Consider the following 18,971-nt stretch of genomic DNA (forward strand, 5'->3'; position numbering starts at 1 on the left):
AGGAAAATTTATATCCTGCCTTCAGGCAGAAAGGGAGGAGCTTTTTCTCAATTTGTTGTTTGCTTAATTGCCTTCAGCTCAAAATTTTTATGTCAAAGGGGCATATTTTGGGGTAACATGTTCTGGTTTCCTTCAGTACCCATCATCAGTAAGTCCCACTTCAAATAATGCTTATAATTTTGTATTTGTAAAGATCCTGGCTAGTAGTTGTATGTTTCACTTATGCTCTTCTTTGGCCTGATGATCTCTTGCAAGAAGGATGTTAAATGAGTTGACTTTGATGCAATCCATCTAGTCTCCTGATTTGATTTTGGCTTTGACTCCTGTTTTTTCAGCTCACTACCTAGGCAGTCACTTAGTTGCATTGACTTCTTTCTTTACAGCATCTTTCTTCTCTTCCTTTCTGCTCCCTCTGCTTTACGCCATGCAAGCCCCTATCACTTCATGCCTAGACCACCTCAGTGGTCGCCTGTCAGACTTCCTGCTCTCCTTTAAAATTAATTCTGAATATACCTGATCATCTGACTCCCTGTTCTGTATTCATGTCTCATTTTTATGATTAAGACCTTAAGACAGCTCCCCCACACACACTTTTTTTCTCTAAATTCTCTGGTTTTCTGGATTTTTTCTTCTACTGTTTGTTCTAATCCCATTTTCCCTCTCTGGTATACAAGATCTGTTTGAATCAGACTAATCTCATAGTCCCAGAAACATTCTTGTCCTGTTGGCATCCTCGTTCTTTTCTTTGCTCAGTGAGCTCTCCATCCTTGAAATTGACTACTCTCCCCTCTCTTCCTGCTCTTGCTTCTCCTCTGAAGCCTTCTGTGACTGTGCTGGTCTCATGGTTCTTTTGAAATTCTTATAGCATTTAGTCCATACTACACAGTTTACTTTATTTGATATATGTCTATCTTGCCTCTCTAGCTAAATTGTAATAATCTTGATGGCAAGGACCAGGCGATACTAAATCCCATGTGATATTAGGTCTGGCAGAGGACAGCATAATAATAATGCTTTTACATCTGTCTAGTTCTTAATAATTTACAAAGCATTTTCACAAAAGTGTCTTCTAATGTTGGAAAGGGTTGTATGTTAATCTCACTGTACAGATGAGGAATTGATTCACTGTCCCTTACTGTATGTTGCGTTCTGTTGGTTGTGATGTAGGAGCAAGAGCTCGTCCTTTGCTATTTTTTATTTATTTATTTTTTTAATATCTTTATTGGAGTATAATTGCTTTACAATGGTGTGTTAGTTTCTGCTTTATAACAAAGTGAATCAGCTATACAAATACATATATCCCCATATCTCCTCCCTCTTGCGTCTCCCTCCCACCCTCCCTATTCTTTGGTGTTTTTGAATCTTTGTAAAACATTGTAGAAGGTGGCCAGTCAGTGTCAATCAGCAGGGCAGCAGCCTAACAATTAGCCAAAACCTGGAGAATGTCAGCGGTTTTTACTTTAAAACTTTCTTGCTTTGTTTCTTGTTGGTCCTTTTGGCCTATGTCTTTATGGCAATATATAAAGCTGGTTTTAAATATCAAATGTCTTTTTTCCCCAGTGTTGACTGAGTCTGAAAAATGTATTTGTGTTTCAATATTAGGTGTGTTTCCCTGTGACACATTTGCTCCTGCAGCTGTTGTTCCTCAGGGGTGGCCTGTGGAAGCTCCAAACCCTCCACATTCAGAATCCTTCATTTCCCCTGAGGCCATTACACAGCCTCTGCAGCCTACAGCAGGTACATTGTTAGGATCCCTGTTTATCACTTAATAGTTACAGTATCAATAATCAATATAAAGCATCAAACATTTTTGAGCCTTGTGCAGCAGTATAGTTAGGTAAAATTTTCACAACTGTCACAGATGTTTTTAAATTTAAATTACTGATTTCAAAGCTGGAGGAATTAAGTTGTAGTTGAAATACAACACTTAGGGCCAGTGGGCAAAGACAATCCCTCTGTAATTCAGGGCAGATTTAGAACTCTGGGGGGTTTTCTTGATGTCCCACAGGTTCCCTTTCTGACACTAATTGTGTACCTGTGTTGATTTTTTTGGACCTGTGTTTTTTTCTCTCCTTTGCCTTTCCTCCTCCACTCTTTGTTCTGCCAGTATTCTATTCTTCTAAGTATTAGGACTGTCGAAGAGTAGGCACAAATGCATTAAGTGGACAGCTTTTTAGTTATGTTTAGGATGTTATGGTCACAAAAGCTAGATACTCTTGTGCCCTAAGAAAGTAAATTTTGAATGAAGAGCTATGAGCAGACAATGATGGATCCTAAATGTCCAATTTATTTCCCTTAGAGCCTGCTAAGGAGGTAGAAATGGCATCAGCAGAAGAGAGAGCACCAACAAAAGCAATGGAAATGGTGATGGGACTGAAGGCTGCTAACATGGCACCATCTCGAGAATCAGAGATGGTCCTGGCCAAGGATGTGGCGCCAGCCACAGAAACAGAGGTGGCCTTGGCTAAAGACACGGAACCACCTACCGAACCAGATGTGGCCCTGGCCAAGGACATGGAATCATCCATCGAACCAGATATGGCCTTAGTCAAGGACGTGGTACTACCCCTAGAAACAGAGGCAACCCCAGTTAAGGACAATGTATTGCCCACAGAAACAGATGTGTCTTTGGCCAAGGACATGGTACTGCCCACAGAAACAAAGGTAACCCCAGCCAAGGACATACTACTATTCAAAGAAGCAGAGAGGACACCACCTATAAAAATGGATTTGGCCCCAGCTGAGGGTATGGTACCACCTACAGACCGAGAGGCGGCCCCACCCAAGGGTGTAGCATCACTTTCAGAAATAGAGGTGCCACTGGATGAGGACGTTGTGTCATCCACAGAAATATCCTCAGCCAAGGAGGTAGCCTTGTCCTCAGAAACAGAGGTGGCCCTGACTGGGGATACGGTACTACCCCCAGAAACAGAGGTGGCCCTAGTCAAGGACATGGCTGCACCTCCAGAAACAGAAGTCACCCCAGTCAAGGACATGACTCCACCCCCAGAAGTAGAGATGGCCCTCAGCAAGGACGTGGCTCCACCTCAAGAAACAGAGGTGGTCCTGGGCAAGGACGTGGTTTCATCTCCAGAAACAGAGATGGCCCTGGGCAAGAATGTGGCTCTACCCCTACAAACGGAGGTGACCCTGGCCAACAGTGTGGTTCCAGCCAAGGATGTTGCAGCATCCTCAGAAGCAGAGGTGGCACCAGTTCCTGTTAAGGACATGGAAACTGCACGGACACAGGAAGAAACAAGTGAGGATTCCCAGTTAGAATCTCTCCAGGATGAAGGACAGTCAGCTGTACCTCCTCTCATGATATCAGCAGGTATGGGCTTATGCTTACTTGCAGTATTTGTGTACAAGGGTGTAGCCTCCAGAAGGGTAAGGGACAAACGTCATGCCAGGTAAAATAAAGACAGTCACACTGTACTTCGCAAGTCTAAACACATTCCTGCTCCCCTGAACAGTTCTTTCTCACCTTTGCCCTCCTCCAACCGCCAACACCTTCTCCATGCTTGTTCTCTGCTCATCTTCCTGTTTTTCTTATAGATGATTGAAGCAATAAAAGAGAACATTCACAAACTTCCACTCACTCGTCTACCTAACTACTTGTATCTTTATCCATAGACTCTGCCTTCCCTGCTGTTGCCATCAGCAAACAGTCCCTGCTTCTAGTCATGAGGGGCAGCATCTTTGTCTTGCACTAGATCCTGTCTTCTCTTGTCTACTTACACACATTGCCCTGGCCATTCTCTTTTCTTGCCTCGCACCATGTTTTTCCCCCTTTACATTGGATCATTCCCACCACTGTAAAAACATTTGTTATTTTTCCCTTCTTTTTAAAAAAAAACCCAACCCTCCCAACTCCCCCTTTCCTCCCCCTTCCAACTGCCACTCCATTTCTCTCCTGCCCTAATAGGAGCGTCCCTCATTCCTCAAAAACTGTGTCCATTTCCAATTTCTGGAAGGTGGAGAAGTAGCTGAAATGGTGCTTCTCTGAAACCTGTGTGGTTTTTACTTTTACCTTTAGAAGCAGTCACAGCCATGGGCCAAAAGCACAACTTGCCAACAGATGAGGATTCTGTGTCAGAGGAACTAGAGCAAAAGAAACCGTTCAGTAGTCAACCTTCTGAACTTCCTTCAGAGACCTCAGGTATGTCAGGAAAACAAAGTGGCCTGTTTGAAAACGCTTAAACTGGGAAAGATGGGGAGATGGTGGAAGACATTGTTCCTGGTTATAAGGTGGTGATCAGCAGGACCGTTTACGAAGTCAGCTCTCTTTCTTAAACAGATTTCAGTGAGCTTTACACATTTTTGATGGTAAACCAGAAGCACGTGCACATGATTATCAACTTAGTGATTCTCTGCCTCCTTTTCTGTGATTGTGGTGAGATCGTGAACTTCAGGGCAGGGACCAAGATTTGCTACACTTGGAATCTCTACTGCTTTGAACACTGTCTGGCACCAAGTGGGAGCTAAATAAATGTATGATTTTTAAAAATGTTGTTTTAGTGACTCAACATATCATTAAAGATTTCTCAAGTCCTTATTGTGTATACACCATGCTAAGGCACACAGATACTTAGGCCTGGGTCCTGGTCCTTTTCTAGCCTGGATGGTGAGAGAAGTTCCCAGGCGTGAACTCTGAAACCAAAGATTTATATAATAATTGAATTAAATAGTATTAGAGATGGCACCAAATAGCTGCTGATTAATTGCCAAGTTAAATGTTATAAATGCTGTGGGTTGCTAAAGCCTAGCAATTTTTCAGGAAAAACAATAATTGGCCTGAGGTATTAAGTAAAGGGTAGGATTTGGAGGACATTGGAGGGATAAAGATAAGGACAAAAGTTACTATTTGAATATTTTAATATTCTGTGAGGTCATTTATTGCACCAAACTTGCCAAGAGTTGTCCTAGACCTGCTCTCACCGGGTCTCTTTCCAGGATCTTGGATCCATACTGCATTCATTGACTTAGAGGCAGGAGGTTGGACTAAGTGACTTCCTGAAACTTTTCCAAGGGTGCTCATCCTAATTGTTTTAATTCATTATCCTATACTTGGCATTATGTATATATCTCTGTCTTTTGGGAAGTACCTTTAGCGACAGAACATTGAAATCTAGCACATTTGTGTTTCAAAGTAGGAGGCTCTTGTTCTGAAATAATGTGACTTTTTCTCTGGACAAAATACTAATTCAGTATCTTTTCTTTTTCTCTTTCTTTTTTTTTTTTAAAAGTAGTATAATTCTGTCCTTCTGGTCTGTTTAACAAGTAATTGGTATAATACTGATAAGTAATTAGTATAATATTGGTGACAGACTCTTAGAATTGTAAAATCATACATATTTCATTCAATCAGTTAATCAATGTCACCAAAAAGAGGAGCTTACCATCTTGTTACTATCCTGGGAATTATGTACCTATTAAAAATAATAACAAATATAAATAAGTATCAGAGGAGATTTATAGGCAGTAGGTGCTTATTATACAGATTAGAAGATCGCTGTTTGAATTTCTTTTATCAAGTTTTGAATATTTTGTAAATACATTTTGTAAAAAAAAGTCTTTACCCAAGATGATGATCTTTGATTTTTGTTAAATATTTACTAATCCCAGTTAAGAGTGAGAAATGTTTTGGAAAAAAACTTTTCCTAAATGAATCAGTATGTGGGTTGGTGAAAGTAGACTACTTAAATGAGTCACTAAATGGACATTTTCTTAAAGAAACAATAACAAGGGGTTTTCTGTTTGGAATTTTGGCCAACTTCATGTATTGCAGGTACCCTTCCCACACAAGCCAAAAAAGCGTGCAGACCCAGTGATCGCAGGTCCGCCCGGCCCGCCCGGCCCAGGCTTGCCAGGGTCCCTCCTGAGCTGCTGGGAGGCTCTTCTCCACGGAAGACTCTTGATCCTGGGCTGGGCCCCTGCCCTTTGTCTGAGTTGGGTTGGGTTTCTGGTTCGTCTTCCTGTGGTGAGTCTGGGAACCAGAGGAAAACTATTCATGGTGACTTCCTTGAACCCCAGAGGGATCTTGGCAGGGAGTCCTGGGATATAGAAAGAACACCGATGATGATGAAGAAAAAAAAGAAGAAACCAAAGCAAAAGAGATACTCTCAGCCCCGGGCTGGGGGACCTTGGGATGATGACAATGCAGATGAGCCTAAAGGTCATCCCTCTGCCACTGACCCACAAAAGTCAGGTGTTCCCCCCAGCCAGCCTACCACTGTGGGCACAGAACATGGGCTGGTATCCAGAGAAAACTTGAAAAAGGGATGTGAAATTGATTCCAGGGCAGCCAAACTGGTAGCTGAGAACTTTGCCTCCGAGGGTCTCAGCATTCCTTTGTGTCCTTTGGAAGAACCCCCGAAAACTGCAGTAAATTCTCAGCCCAAACTGAGAGTAGAGGCAGAGGTGAGAGGTAACAAGTCAGCACCACAGAGCCAAGACAAGAAATTGCTGCAGCAAGATGAGTGCAAACCACAGCCTGCACCCTACCTCGAGACTCCTGTGGATAAAAGCCAGACAGTAGGCTCCCTCAATCTGAAAGGACCCCTGACAGAAGTTTTTTCACACAAAGTAGAAATTCCTTTGGAGATCAGACCCAAAGAGGGTTGCTCTCCTGTCTTGGACCAAGGGGCTGAGGGTAGAGTTTCAAAACCCAAAGCAGCAAAAGAACTGCCTAATTCCATACCCACTTTGACAGCAGGTAATCCATTAGTAAGTAGTCTAAAAGAAGGGAGTGATGAAAGTAAAATGACTAAACTGCAGAATGACAAACAGAAAGAGTTTTCTGAGGGAGCTGAAGAGGTTAAAGAACTAAAAAAGGAAAGTATTCCCAAGGAAAGACAGGAGAACAGCATCTTTGCTTCTGAGCAGCCACAGGACATGGTGTTAGCTCAGGTTCCTGGACTAGGGAATGAACCATTTAAGAGAATGGCAGGTGATGGCAAAAGCAGGAAGGGAAAGGGAAGTTCTGGGAAGATGAGAGCAAGTTCTGGGAAGGTGAGAGCAAGGTCTGAGCTGCTGTGGCTTGCGGACAGCCAGAAGGACAGCAAGGACACAATTGTTCTTGTGCCAAGTGAGCCGGCGCCTAAAATGGAAAGAATGGATAAAAGCGAGGAGCTGGGGCTGGGTTCTTCAGAGCAACCAGGGACCGTGGCTGAGCTCACTGAGGCAGTGGTGATGCGGGACCCTAAGGAGATGACTGACCTGAGGGTGGCAGGCACCTTGCAGGCGTTGATTCCTTTGGGAAATGGGTCAGGCGTGATTCAGACTTCCGGTGCTAGAACAGAAAGAGGAGCTGTAGCCATAGGCATGCGTGTCGGCAACCAGAGCGAGGAGGAAAAATGTCCTTGGATGGATCATGAGGCAGCTCCCTGGATTTCTGAAAAGCCTACAAAAAGAGGCAGTGAAGACAAAAACAAAAAGTTTAAAAATAGTTATTCCACACAGCCTGCTAGAATGGAGAGGAAGGAAGAAATCCTCAACCCACCTTTTGTAGGGAAGCGTGGGGATATTGGTAGTACTCCCCATCAAAACAGAGAATTAGAACTTACTTTCCCCATAGATCATGACCCTTTGTTCTCACGTATATCAGATACACCCACAGTGGAAGGAGTTGACCAAAAGGGTAGAAATGTTGAGGTTAATTTTTCTAAGCTTGGGGCTCTTGGCAGGAACAAAACAAGCACAGGCAAGGATTTTGCTGTTACTGAACCAGCTACCAAGGTGACAGATGTGAGCTGCCAAGACCAAATCCAGGGGGCAGGATTTGTTCCTTCAGTACTGTCTGAGGAGAATAAGACAGATGTGGCCAAGAGACATACTGCAGTTGCTGACAAACCAAATAAAAGGAGTAATGATGGAAAAAGCAAAAAGGTTAAAAATAGTTTCCCTGAGAAGCACATTCTGGAGAATAAGATAGATGCAACAAAAATACATGTTCCCATGGAAACCATAGGGGACCACAGAATTGAAGGAATGGGCTATGTGGATGAAAATAGAAATATTACATTTACCTGCCCTAGAACACCACCAGGATTGATGAATAAGACAGTCCCCCTAGAGGCTCAGGAATCAGCAGCCTGTGAAAAACTGCCCCCTTCTACTTTTCAAGTAGTAAAGGAAAGTGATTCATTTCCAGACACCTTGGCAGAAAGCAGGCAAGAGACAGCTCCAGCCCAGATTTCCAAATTATTAGAGGTAGATAATTGCAGCAAAGTTGGAGTCCCAGTTGAAGAAAGACCCAAGGCTCCCTGTGCTGTTATGCCCTCTACAAGCACAGGAGGAGTTGCCCTAACTCTGACAGCAGCCATAGAAACAGTTAATAACCATGGAGTTAGCTGTCTTCAGAATAAAGGTGAGCTTGCTGGTCCCATGAAAAACGAAGCAGGGATAGACGGAGGGCATGTGATAGGAGAATCTGAGTCCGTGCCCAGTGGTGCATCAAAGCACTCAGTAGAGAAAACCACAGAGCCAGCAGGGGGCCACCTTCTTTCTGGCGTGCTCATAGAAGAACAAAGCCTGGCAGGTGGGGTCAGAGTCCTAGAAGCATGTGCAGATAGCAGTAATTTTCCAACATGTCCAGTAAACAAACAGAAAGAGTCTGAGGAAGGTTCTGCTCCAGTTCCAATTCTTGACCTAATGGGAGACAAAGCACAAAAGCCCAGTTTCTGTGAGGACCAACGTGCTGAAAATAGAGATTCCCAGGGCCCAGATAGTTTGAATAAGGAGGTAGATACGACTCTTTTGCCACCAGAAAGTGAAAAGGATAAATTGGAAGAAATCAGTCTGGATTCTGAAAGCAGAGAAATGGCATGTGTTTCCTTGGCACCACCAGAACTCCAGTCAGGTGTCTTAGATGGCAAAGTTGAAGTGACTCCTTCAAGGGTGGTAGATGAGTTAGTAGTGACTGCTTCCAAGGCTCTTCAACTCCCAGAACCCAAAGACAAGATCTTAGAGGCACCTGAGAAAATGACAGAAAAATCTGAACCGAAGGCACTGGGACAAGGGAAGAAGGAAGATAAAAGCAGAGCGGCAGAACCCATGAAAGGCTACATGAGACCCACCAAGTCCCGAGGACTCACTCCACTTTTACCAAAATCTACAGTCCAGGAACGAGAGCGATCCAAGCAACTCAAGTCCAGTGGTATGAACCTGCCGTGGGGAAATGTGTGTGCTTGTGGCTTTTGGTCAGCATCAGAAAGGCAAAGAGCTTGTGCTTTGGTTCCATCCAGACTCTAATCATTCTTGTTAACCATTGGTTTGTTGGCATGAAGACCTGTAACTGCTAATTATGTGTTTTCTGCAGCGAAGGCATGCCTTGTGTCCAGCTTGGGAGGCTGGTGACTTGGTTGCATGCCTTTTTACCCAGCACTGAACCTTGACTTTCAGGGGAAGTTGAATTTCAAACAATAAATTGTTTAGCAGAAAGTCTATCACCATCCATGATATTCTTAAATTTAAAAAAAAAAAAAAAAAAGTGTGCCTCCTATGTGTAAAGTTTACAGCCAAATTTTAATCATATCATTATTTTGTATAAGGATTCACAAGAGGAAAGAAAACATTTCATGTCCAGCTGTGTGTGTGGGATTTTTTTTTTCCAGTATACATATGTAACTTGTGCTGGTGGGACTAAATATCCAAATTGCTTTTGGATTGAATGAAAATGAACCCCTTATGGTAGCCTCCACCCAGATTGGTAAGCACAGACTTTATTTGTGTTTCTAGAAGTGGGAAATGATCTCTCAGTGATGCAGCTCTATCTTTTAGCAGTTTGTTGCTTACAGCCATTGGCCCACAGTTTCACAGGGGTTAGAGTTTGGACATAGCCTATGTCCATGAAACATAGTCCATATCCATGGGCAAGTCTGTAAAACTTGCCCATATAGGATTCCTCATAATTTTGCCCTTTTTGCCTCTAATCAGTGAAGTAATTGAGAGGAGACTGAGAAGATGATGATTCCTTTAAGATTTAGAAATGTTAAGGGTTTTTTTTCCCCTGAAAAGTATACATCTAATCATGGCCTTTGAGGCTGTTCACAGCCTACAAATGATGCTATTACTTAATCACTGTTTCCCAGCTTGCATGATGCAGCTACTAACTCCAGAAATGAAAAAACACTGGTTGGCCTTGGTGTAGCCAGTTAGGCTTTTGGAGAGGCTTCATCATGAGATGGTGTTCTGCATGGTATGGACTTGTTTTGGGTAAAGCTTGTGCTATGCATGAATATGTACCCGGTAAGGAACGTGTGTCATGTGAGTAGAGAATGCTAGAAGCTATTATTTGCATAAAACATTCTGATCTTTTCCGTTTTTATCTTCCATTAGCTACCCTGTTGCCAAGGCAGAAAATGATATTGTATGTAAAGTGCTTTCCAGCTTTCATTAAGATTCCCAGCCCTCTCTCCAGTTCATTAGTTTCAGGTTCTAGACCAGTTCTTTGGTTTCAGTGGTAATTAAAGGATAACATGTAAGTTTTCTGAAACTTAGGCATCTCTTTTAGCTCAGTATTACTGAAAAATGTAGGAAGAGGATTTATTGTGATTCTTGAGGAGGCAAGCCAGGTGCTGTAGAACTTTTGGGCTCCTACCTTGACCAGGCCACCCTCAGCGACATGTGTTAGGAGTAGCCTTGTAGAGTGGCTGAGGAGGGAGTGATGTATGTTGGACAAAATATCTTCTCTAAATTCTATCACACCCCTTCCCTAAGAACAATCTATACTTTTTTTATTTTGGTAGGTAAAATTATAATTTTCAAAAATTAACTTTTGAATAGGTTAATACATTCACATGGTAGAACGGGATATGCAGTAAAATGTAAGTCTGCCTCCCTCTGTTAACCCCCATCCACGTTTCCCTCTCCAGCAACCAGTGTTAACAATGTCTTACACGTCCTTTCAGACAATTTACGCATAAAGAATCAATGATATATATATTTCCTGATTTTATAAAAGTGAGACATATCATGCATACTGATGTGTACCTTGATTTGTAAACCTAGTTATTTTAGAGCTCTTTACAAATCAGTACAAAGAAAGGGGCCTCAGTCTTTTTAAATAGCTGTATAGTATTTCACTGTATGGAGATACCCTAATGTATTTTACCACTTCTTTATTGATGGATGTTCAGATGTTTTCCTTTTTTTTTTCTATTAGAAACAAGGTGCGTAAACTAATCTTGTATATACAGAATGTCATACTTACGTACATACATACTTATACAAATACATCTGTATAATAAAAAGGGGCTCTGGGTTAGAACCTCTGATTTGAAGAATATATGTTTATCTTTTTGATAGTTGTTGCCAAATTGTTCCTCATAGGGGCACAGAGCTGCACCAGAACTATACTCCCACCCTGAGCATAGACCAGTACCTGTTCCCCTGTACTTTCTCCTACTAGTGTGGTTTTTCTTCTTTGTTGAGGTGTGCCAGTCTAATAGGTAAAAAATTATTACTTGGTATAAATGTATTTTGTGTTTTACTTCTTAAATGACTTCCTTTATTATCCAGTTTATAAAAGCCATCCCTGCTCTGAGTTCATAAAAATATTTTAAATTTTTCACATTTTTAATCTTTGATCAGTCTAGAATTTGCTTATTTGTTTCTGTGTGTGTGTGTGTGTGTGTGTGTGTGTGTGTGTGTATTTTGTTTATGAAATATGCGATATGATTACTTGGTTGTCTCACTATATTTGTATATTCTGTCTCCCTCTGAAATGCCACCTTTGTCATGCTCTAAGTAACACAATGTGGCTTAATAATATATTTTAATATCTAATAGGTCTAGCCCCACATGTCACCCTATCTTTCAGAGTCTTCCTGACTATTCTTGCTTGTTTATTATTTCATATATACTTGACAGTTGGCTCATAGGTTTGTGGGGGGGAAATCCAGTCAGTCTTGTTATTGAAATCACGTTAAATATAGATTACCCTAGGGAGAGTTGTTGCATATGTTGAGTTTTTCTGTCCAACATGTAATACATGCCATATTCAGTAACATCACATGTTCAGGTTTACGTGTCTTAGTCCCTCACTGGTGCTTTCTTTGTGCAGATCTTGTATATTTCTTCTCTTTTCTTTGGCCTCACGGCTTGTGGGGTCTTAGTTGCCTGACTAGGGATTGAACCCCCGCCCTCGGCAGTGAAAGTGTGGAGTCCTAACCACTGGACTGCCAGGGAATTCCCAAGATCTTGTATGTTTCTAATAATGCTTATTCAGAGATGTTCAGAAAGCAGGTGAATGTGCAGATGCAGAGCTTTAGGCAAGCCTGGGCTCTGAGGCAGGGGACTGAGTGGAATGGGGAGTGCCTGGATTTGTGATAGGGAACTAGGCAGGGTAACCCCTTATGGGTTCATATGGGCTCTGATGTTTCATGCATGCCTGGTAATAGACCTGGCCTTGGTAAATTTTATTTTTGTTCCTCACTTCGAATCATTCATGTTAACTCTCCTGTGGTCGGATGGTGTTACCCATGGTTTTCAGTGTTCGGACAGTAAAGATATTATTAGTGGTGTCCATAAAAATAATAGCATCTGCCACCTATTGAGTGAATACTAAGTGTCTAGTTGTCTGTAGATAGGTAGGTGGATAGTCGTGTACACACACACACACACACACACACACAACAGTACTTTGAAGGATTCTCTCCATTTTACACGTGAGGAAATGGAGGCTCTGCATATTAAAGTCACACTGATAGTGAAGTGGCAGAAATAGAATTTAAACCCAAGTCGTTCTGACTCTAAGGCCCATGCTTTCCTCATTCTTGCCTCAGAGGAACCTTCCAGAAGTTTTAGGTTCTTAAAAAGAAAAAGATGAAGGTCGATGATTAATAATTATATTTTTAAAATTTTAATATCCAAGCTCTATAACTAAGCACTTTTCTAGTTGGAAAATGGAGACACATCATGAGGACATAAACTAATCAGAGGCTAATTTAGGATTAGAATCTAGGTCTTTTAAGTCTGTCTAGCATTTTATTCTCTAGGCAGAGACTGTGTTTGATTTATTCCTGTGTTCTCCCTACCACCCAGCTTAGAGCTTTACTGTATATGATGTCTAATGACAGTTTTAAAATTATAATTGAGTTACCTTTTGCTACGCTTATCTTCTTTGGAAGTAGGGAAAGTGAATATACTGCTAAAGTCTCTTTCAGCTTAATGATTCCTCTCCTGTTATTTTTTCATGCCTAAAGTTTAGGGAAACTTTAGCAGAAGGTTTCTTCACATATTATGCATATTGTTCTAAGTAAGGAACATTGAGATACTTCAGGAAATCTGAGCTCAACTTGTCCGAAAAGGACTTCTTTTGGGACCGTGTATTTTGTGCAGGGAAGAGCAAGGTTGAAAGGGCGATCCTTACTGGACTCTGGTATATGCGATGGCTCCATAGTAGTCGCTCCCCTGGAAGGAAGCCAAGGAGAGCTGTGAGTGGCAGTGCACTTGGCATGTTGTTCTGTGAGAGGGACAGTTATCATGGGTCTCCATAAATAGGCCCTTCCCTTTGCCATAGTGAGAGCCATTTCTCCCTTTATCTGGCTTCATTTCTTTTTCTTCAGTTTTCTTGAGCCCATCAACAGTCTTCCAACAGCTGGGAATATCAGTTTATGGTGGGAAATTCTTTTGGTGTGAAACTTGGAGTAATTTATAAACCTCAAATCCTAACAGTTTCAAGGCCCTTGTACATAAATAAAATATGCTCAGCAGATGAAAAAATCATTTGTAATCTTAGAGCTCACTACAGCCTTACAACTGGAGAAGTGCCCATTTGGTAATATCTTTTTTTAAAAATTTTATTTATTTATTTTTGGCTGCGTTGGGTCTTCATTGCTACGCACGGGCTTTTTCTAGTTGGGGCGAGCAGGGGCTACTCTTCGTTGCGGTGCGTGGGCTTCTCATTGCGGTGGCTTCTCTTGTTGTGGAGCTCGGGCTCTAGGCGCGTGGGCTGTAGAGCGCAGGCTCCGTAGTTACGGTGCTTGGGCTTAGTTGTTCCGCGGCATGTGGGATCTTCCCGGACCAGGGCTCAAACCCGTGTCCCCTGCATTGGTAGGCGGATTCTTACCCACTGCGCCACATCTTAAATGTAGTGCCATTTGTGAAGTTTCCTAATTGCTTTCTTCCCACTTACCCTCTCATTCTCTGGCTTGTTTTCTTCTTACTAGCTGTATATTAATGAAATTTATTGGGAGAGTCTATATGTTCAGTAACTAAAAACAGTTATTGTTTATTGAAACTTACTATACGCTCAGCACTCTCTTAAACTCTTAACCCTCAAACAGTTCTGTGCTACTGTTCACCTTATTTGAGCCAGAGCATCTAAATGTTCTGTGAAACAAGTCCAGCAATTATTGGTTGTTCTACTTTAAAAGGAATTTCTTCCCCTCACGCTCCCTCACTTTTATCCTCTGGCTGACAGCACTGGAAGATTAAGAAAGCAAATGCAACTTGCTTCTTACTTTTGGTGTTGCAGAAATTTTTACTCCTTTGAAATATGAAGTGGACAGTAGAGGGGACGTCCATGCGTATTTTTACCTGTGACATTGAGTAGGTCATCTCAGCTGTGAGCAGATTGAAATTGCTAGTTTTAAACTGTTCAGCAACGATGTAATTTGTATAAGTTTAGGCAAAAAGCTGATTGTCATATAAACGTTTTCTATTGCTCTGCTGATAGTGAACACTCAACATGATTTGGATTTTTTAGTATTTAGTTCATTCATTCATTCAGCAAACGCCAGGTAACATTATTCCCACATTCTAAGGGTAGATCAAGAAGCCACAGCTTTTACTCCTCAAGGATTCCAAAGTGGGGAGATAAACACATAAACAGATAATTTTACTCTAGTGAGAGAAGTTCTGTAATAGAAGGATGAGCTATATGCCATGGGAATACAGAGCAGAAAGTAAGTCCTCTTAGGAGAGCAAAAGAAAGCTTACTGGAGGAGGTGACATTTGATGGGTCTGGAAGTTTGAAGAGCTGATAAGCAGGGTAAGGCATTCTAGGGGATAGACTGCACAGAGGCATAGTGAAGTGCAAGTGCATGGAATATTTGAGGACTAGCAAACATTTGGGTGTGACTGGTATATACATCATGTGGGCAGCAGGGAGAAACATTCTGAGACAAGATTGGGGAGAAAAGAAGGTAAGCTCTTCAAGGGTCCTGAGAGTCGTGTGTACCTCCATGAGCAGAGGATCTTAAACTTTACACTGGAGGTAATTGGTGGAGGGAGTTGGGCTTTTACCTAGTTTCCTTGCATGAATCTCTTATCTTTTTCAGGGAGGCTATGCTAGGCTCAGTACTCAAAAGGCCTGGAATTTCCAAGTTGTACTTCTTGGGGGACTTTTCATCTGTAAGCATTTTAATGCTTTTGCCTGTTAAATGACAAAAATAATGCAATTTAGTAATGAGTGTGATGTCCTTTACTTAAGGGAGAACAATCCATGGATTAGGGGAGTACAGCGGACAACAGTGGACCGCTCTTACCGAGGGATTCTGGGCAAGAGCGAGTTTTATAGAGCGTTATAAGCGGCAACTGGGGGAAATAGGGCATGACTGGCTAGGAGGTCTGGGGTTTCCTTATAAGGCTAACAGGTCCAATTTTCTAGGGCAAGGTGAGCTAGCTGAAGCTGATTCGAAGGACTGTTTGGTGTGTTTTAGGTTTCTTTGACAGTGAGGTGCTTTCCTTGACAGTGAAGTGCAGGCTGACTTCGATTTAGATTTGTGGGCCAAGCCACGGGGGCGGCCTCCATTTTGTGGGTCCTGGTAAATGAATTACCTTTATCAAGGGTCACATAAGTCAGATTACTAGCTTCAGTTTTTTCATTCTGTCTGCCTCCCAACTTTTGAAAGTTAATCAGGAAGAATCACGATTTTCTTGAGTTAAACATGTACTAAGAAATTTTTCTAAGATTTAGTAGAATATGGTTTTGAAATGTTTTTGCATACATGTATATTTATATATAAACAAACATCATTTTCTTCCAGGTAAGAAACTAGATTGCAGCTTCACAGTCTTCAGCTTTTATTACTAGAGTGTCATCCATCATTGTAATCAGTAGACGTATGGACTTTCATTGTAATGATAATTTATTAGAAATTGTTTCCTGGAGACAGTAACAGGGAACATTTGGTCAATCTGGAAAGTAGCTTTGTTGCCTTGGTAACTGAAAGAATGCAGAGAAACCAGTTGTGGAGCTTATCAAAACCAAGGCCCTGAACAGGTTGAGTACTAGCTCAAGGCACAAGGCAAAACCAGAAACATCTGCCAGTGCATCTGCTGAGATCAGAGACCTGCAAGCTGTGCCAGAGCCCTTGGAAGCTTGACAAGTTGTTATACAGTCTGATAAAAGAGAGGTCGCCTTCTGACCAGACACATGGGAGTCCATGCACTTTCCTCAGACTCAGACGGAATGGAACTTAAAAACCTTCAGCCCAAAGGACATTCGAAATCAACACCTGTCTACATGAGTTTAACGATGGGAGAGATCAGGTCAAATGATAGAAGTCCGTGAAAGGAATCCGTCCATTCCTCCTTGAGCAGAACTTTTTTGAGAGCCTACTTAAGCACTGTATCAAGCACTGTGCTGGGCACCTGCATAGCAGAGGTGGACAGGTCTTATTCCTGCCTTCTAGAAGCTTCCAGGAAAGGCACATACAGAGAAGATTATGGTGTAGTTTCCAAATCCTAAGAAGAAGTAGAACAAGTATAGTTCTGTGTAAACATTAAGGATTCAGTTTAGGAGTTAGGGGTCTAGGAGACTTTACAGAGGAGGTGACATTTCTGTGAGTTCTGAATAAGTAGAAGCAGAACCCAGAGGCAAGGAATTCTAGTGGCAACTGAGTCTAGAATTTAAGTCTTCAGGTTCTTAAGTACATTTCTTTTTACCTGGGCACACTCAACTTTCTAAGACTTCATGTAAGTTCCTCATCTGCCAACTTGATAAAATATCACAGTGATGGGGGTGGGGTGGGGGGGTTGAGTTCCTTGATGCAACTCTCTCCCGTGGGTGAATGTGCATTCCTGAGTGAGATTGTGTTTGTAATTCTGAATTGGACTAGGGCACTGACAGGGTCATCCTCAGGTTTTACTAATTATTCTGTACTAGATTTTTCTCATTGTTTGTCATCCAGGTAGCAGTCACCTCATTGGGGAGAAATAAACACATTAATTTTTGTTCCGTGTGATCTCTTCCTTGGTACGTGTTGCAAAGCAATAGTGTAATCAAACTATAAGCCGCTCTGTCCCCTCCCCTCTGTAAAAGCCTCTGGATCTCCATGTTTTCTTAGTGAAGCAGGAGGACGTGCTTGCCCACTCAGAAGCAGCAGTGAAGGGATGCTCACAGTGCTGAGCACTGTAACAGGACACCAACGTAAATGTAAGTCCACTTGAGAATGGAAAATAGTAGCAGACAATTGCTAAGGAATAAAGACACACCTTCCTCATTCTTTGAAAGCCAGAATTTGACCATGTTTTATCAGCAAGCCTTTATATACCCAAGACTCATCTCTTATTTTTTCCCATTACTAATTAGAATCATGACCCTCCTGGCACCACCTTCATTTTTCATTTTATTATACATCCTTCCTTGCTCTTCCTTGGTGAGAGCTTTGCTGAAGAGTAAGGTGACCCTAGTTTCTTGCTAATGAACCTTTATTGTGCTTTCGCATGTATTGCTGCTAAGCTACTTAAGGTCAAGGGGAAGGAGAGGTATATATGAGTTCAGTTAATGTTCAGGACAGAGGTTAAGTTCACATTTTTTCCAGCTTTGCAACATTGCCACTCCTGACCATGAACATAGCTCTGTGTTAGGTACTGATGCTAACGCAGGAAACATATTAGGGTTGGTTCTTGCGCTCTAGTTGGGAATTGAGAATATTATGTGCAGGGTATGAATAGCAAGTAGAGAAGTTGAGTAATGGGGACAGAGGCTCCAGTTAAGGAAGCTTTCTTGGGCTGGGCCTTGGTAATCTCTTCACTTTTTTTTTGGCTGCATTGGGTCTTCATTGCTGCACGCGGACTTTCTCTAGTTGAGGCAAGGTGCGCGGGCTTCTAATTCTGGTGGCTTCTCTTGTTGTGGAGCCGGGCTCTAGGCACGTGGGCTTCAGTAGTTGTGGCTCGCGGGCTCAGTAATTGTGGTGCATGGGCTTAGTTGCTCCACGGCATGTGGGATCTTCCTGGACCAGGGCTCGAACCTGTGTCCCCTGCATTGGCAGGCGGATTCTTAACCACTGTGACACCAGGGAAATCCATCTCTTGTATTCTTTTTTTTTTTTTTTTTTTGCGGTATGTGGGCCTCTCGCTGTTGTGGCCTCTCCTGTTGAGGAGCACAGGCTCTGGACGCGCAGGCCCAGCGGCCATGGCTCACGGGCCCAGCCGCTCCGCGGCATGTGGGATCTTCCCGGACCGGGGCACGAACCCGTGTCCCCTGCATCGGCAGGCGGACTCTCAACCACTGCGCCACCAGGGAAGCCCTTCTCTTGTATTCTTGATAGACTTTCACAATATCCTATGTTACTTCAATTAGCGACTTACAGGCTAGGCAACAAAAATCAGCTTTGTTCAAGGCAGAGTTTTTCCTATCCTTTCAGTGTAACTTTTTTTTCGAGAATTTTCTCTTGTGGGTACCTCCATCCTGAAAGTACTGTTTGTAAACTCAAAGCTCAGGGCAGCAAAGGACTATGCTGAGTTAAATGGGGGCAGTGGGCTCTGGTGGGCGGCTAAAACCCCAAGCCACAGATAGCCAAGGTCCCTAAGTCCTAGAGGTCGGAGGAAGATGAACTGCTGCAGTGTGTTCCTGTGGCAACTAAGTCATCAGCAGGCTGGAAAGAGCAGGCAGGGCTGGTGTAGGAGGGAGAGACACATCTTGTCCAAGAAACTAAGAGGGATCGGGGCAGGAGTAAAAGTGCGAGGATGTATTGTCACACAAGTGTCTTACAACTTGGTTACATGTCCCCAAAGTGCTG

General features: G+C 42.5%; 1 protein-coding gene across 19 annotated transcripts in view; it reads left to right on the plus strand.

The window, feature by feature from the left end:
• Window positions 1–18,971, plus strand: part of MAP4 (microtubule associated protein 4) — a 171,370-nt gene that overhangs the window by 119,964 nt on the left and 32,435 nt on the right. For 11 of the 19 annotated variants that reach the window (XM_060162066.1, XM_060162071.1, XM_060162074.1 and 8 more), the window contains 4 exons: window positions 1,603–1,737; window positions 2,300–3,331; window positions 4,037–4,159; window positions 5,789–9,157. In XM_060162066.1, coding sequence (XP_060018049.1) covers window positions 1,603–1,737; window positions 2,300–3,331; window positions 4,037–4,159; window positions 5,789–9,157 — 4,659 coding nt within the window. The remainder of the gene's footprint in view (window positions 1–1,602; window positions 1,738–2,299; window positions 3,332–4,036; window positions 4,160–5,788; window positions 9,158–18,971) is intronic. The other 8 variants (XM_060162083.1, XM_060162080.1, XM_060162081.1 and 5 more) reach the window with 4 other exon arrangements.

Source organism: Lagenorhynchus albirostris, chromosome 10, assembly GCF_949774975.1.
Source record: "Lagenorhynchus albirostris chromosome 10, mLagAlb1.1, whole genome shotgun sequence".
Classification (NCBI taxonomy): domain Eukaryota; kingdom Metazoa; phylum Chordata; class Mammalia; order Artiodactyla; family Delphinidae; genus Lagenorhynchus; species Lagenorhynchus albirostris.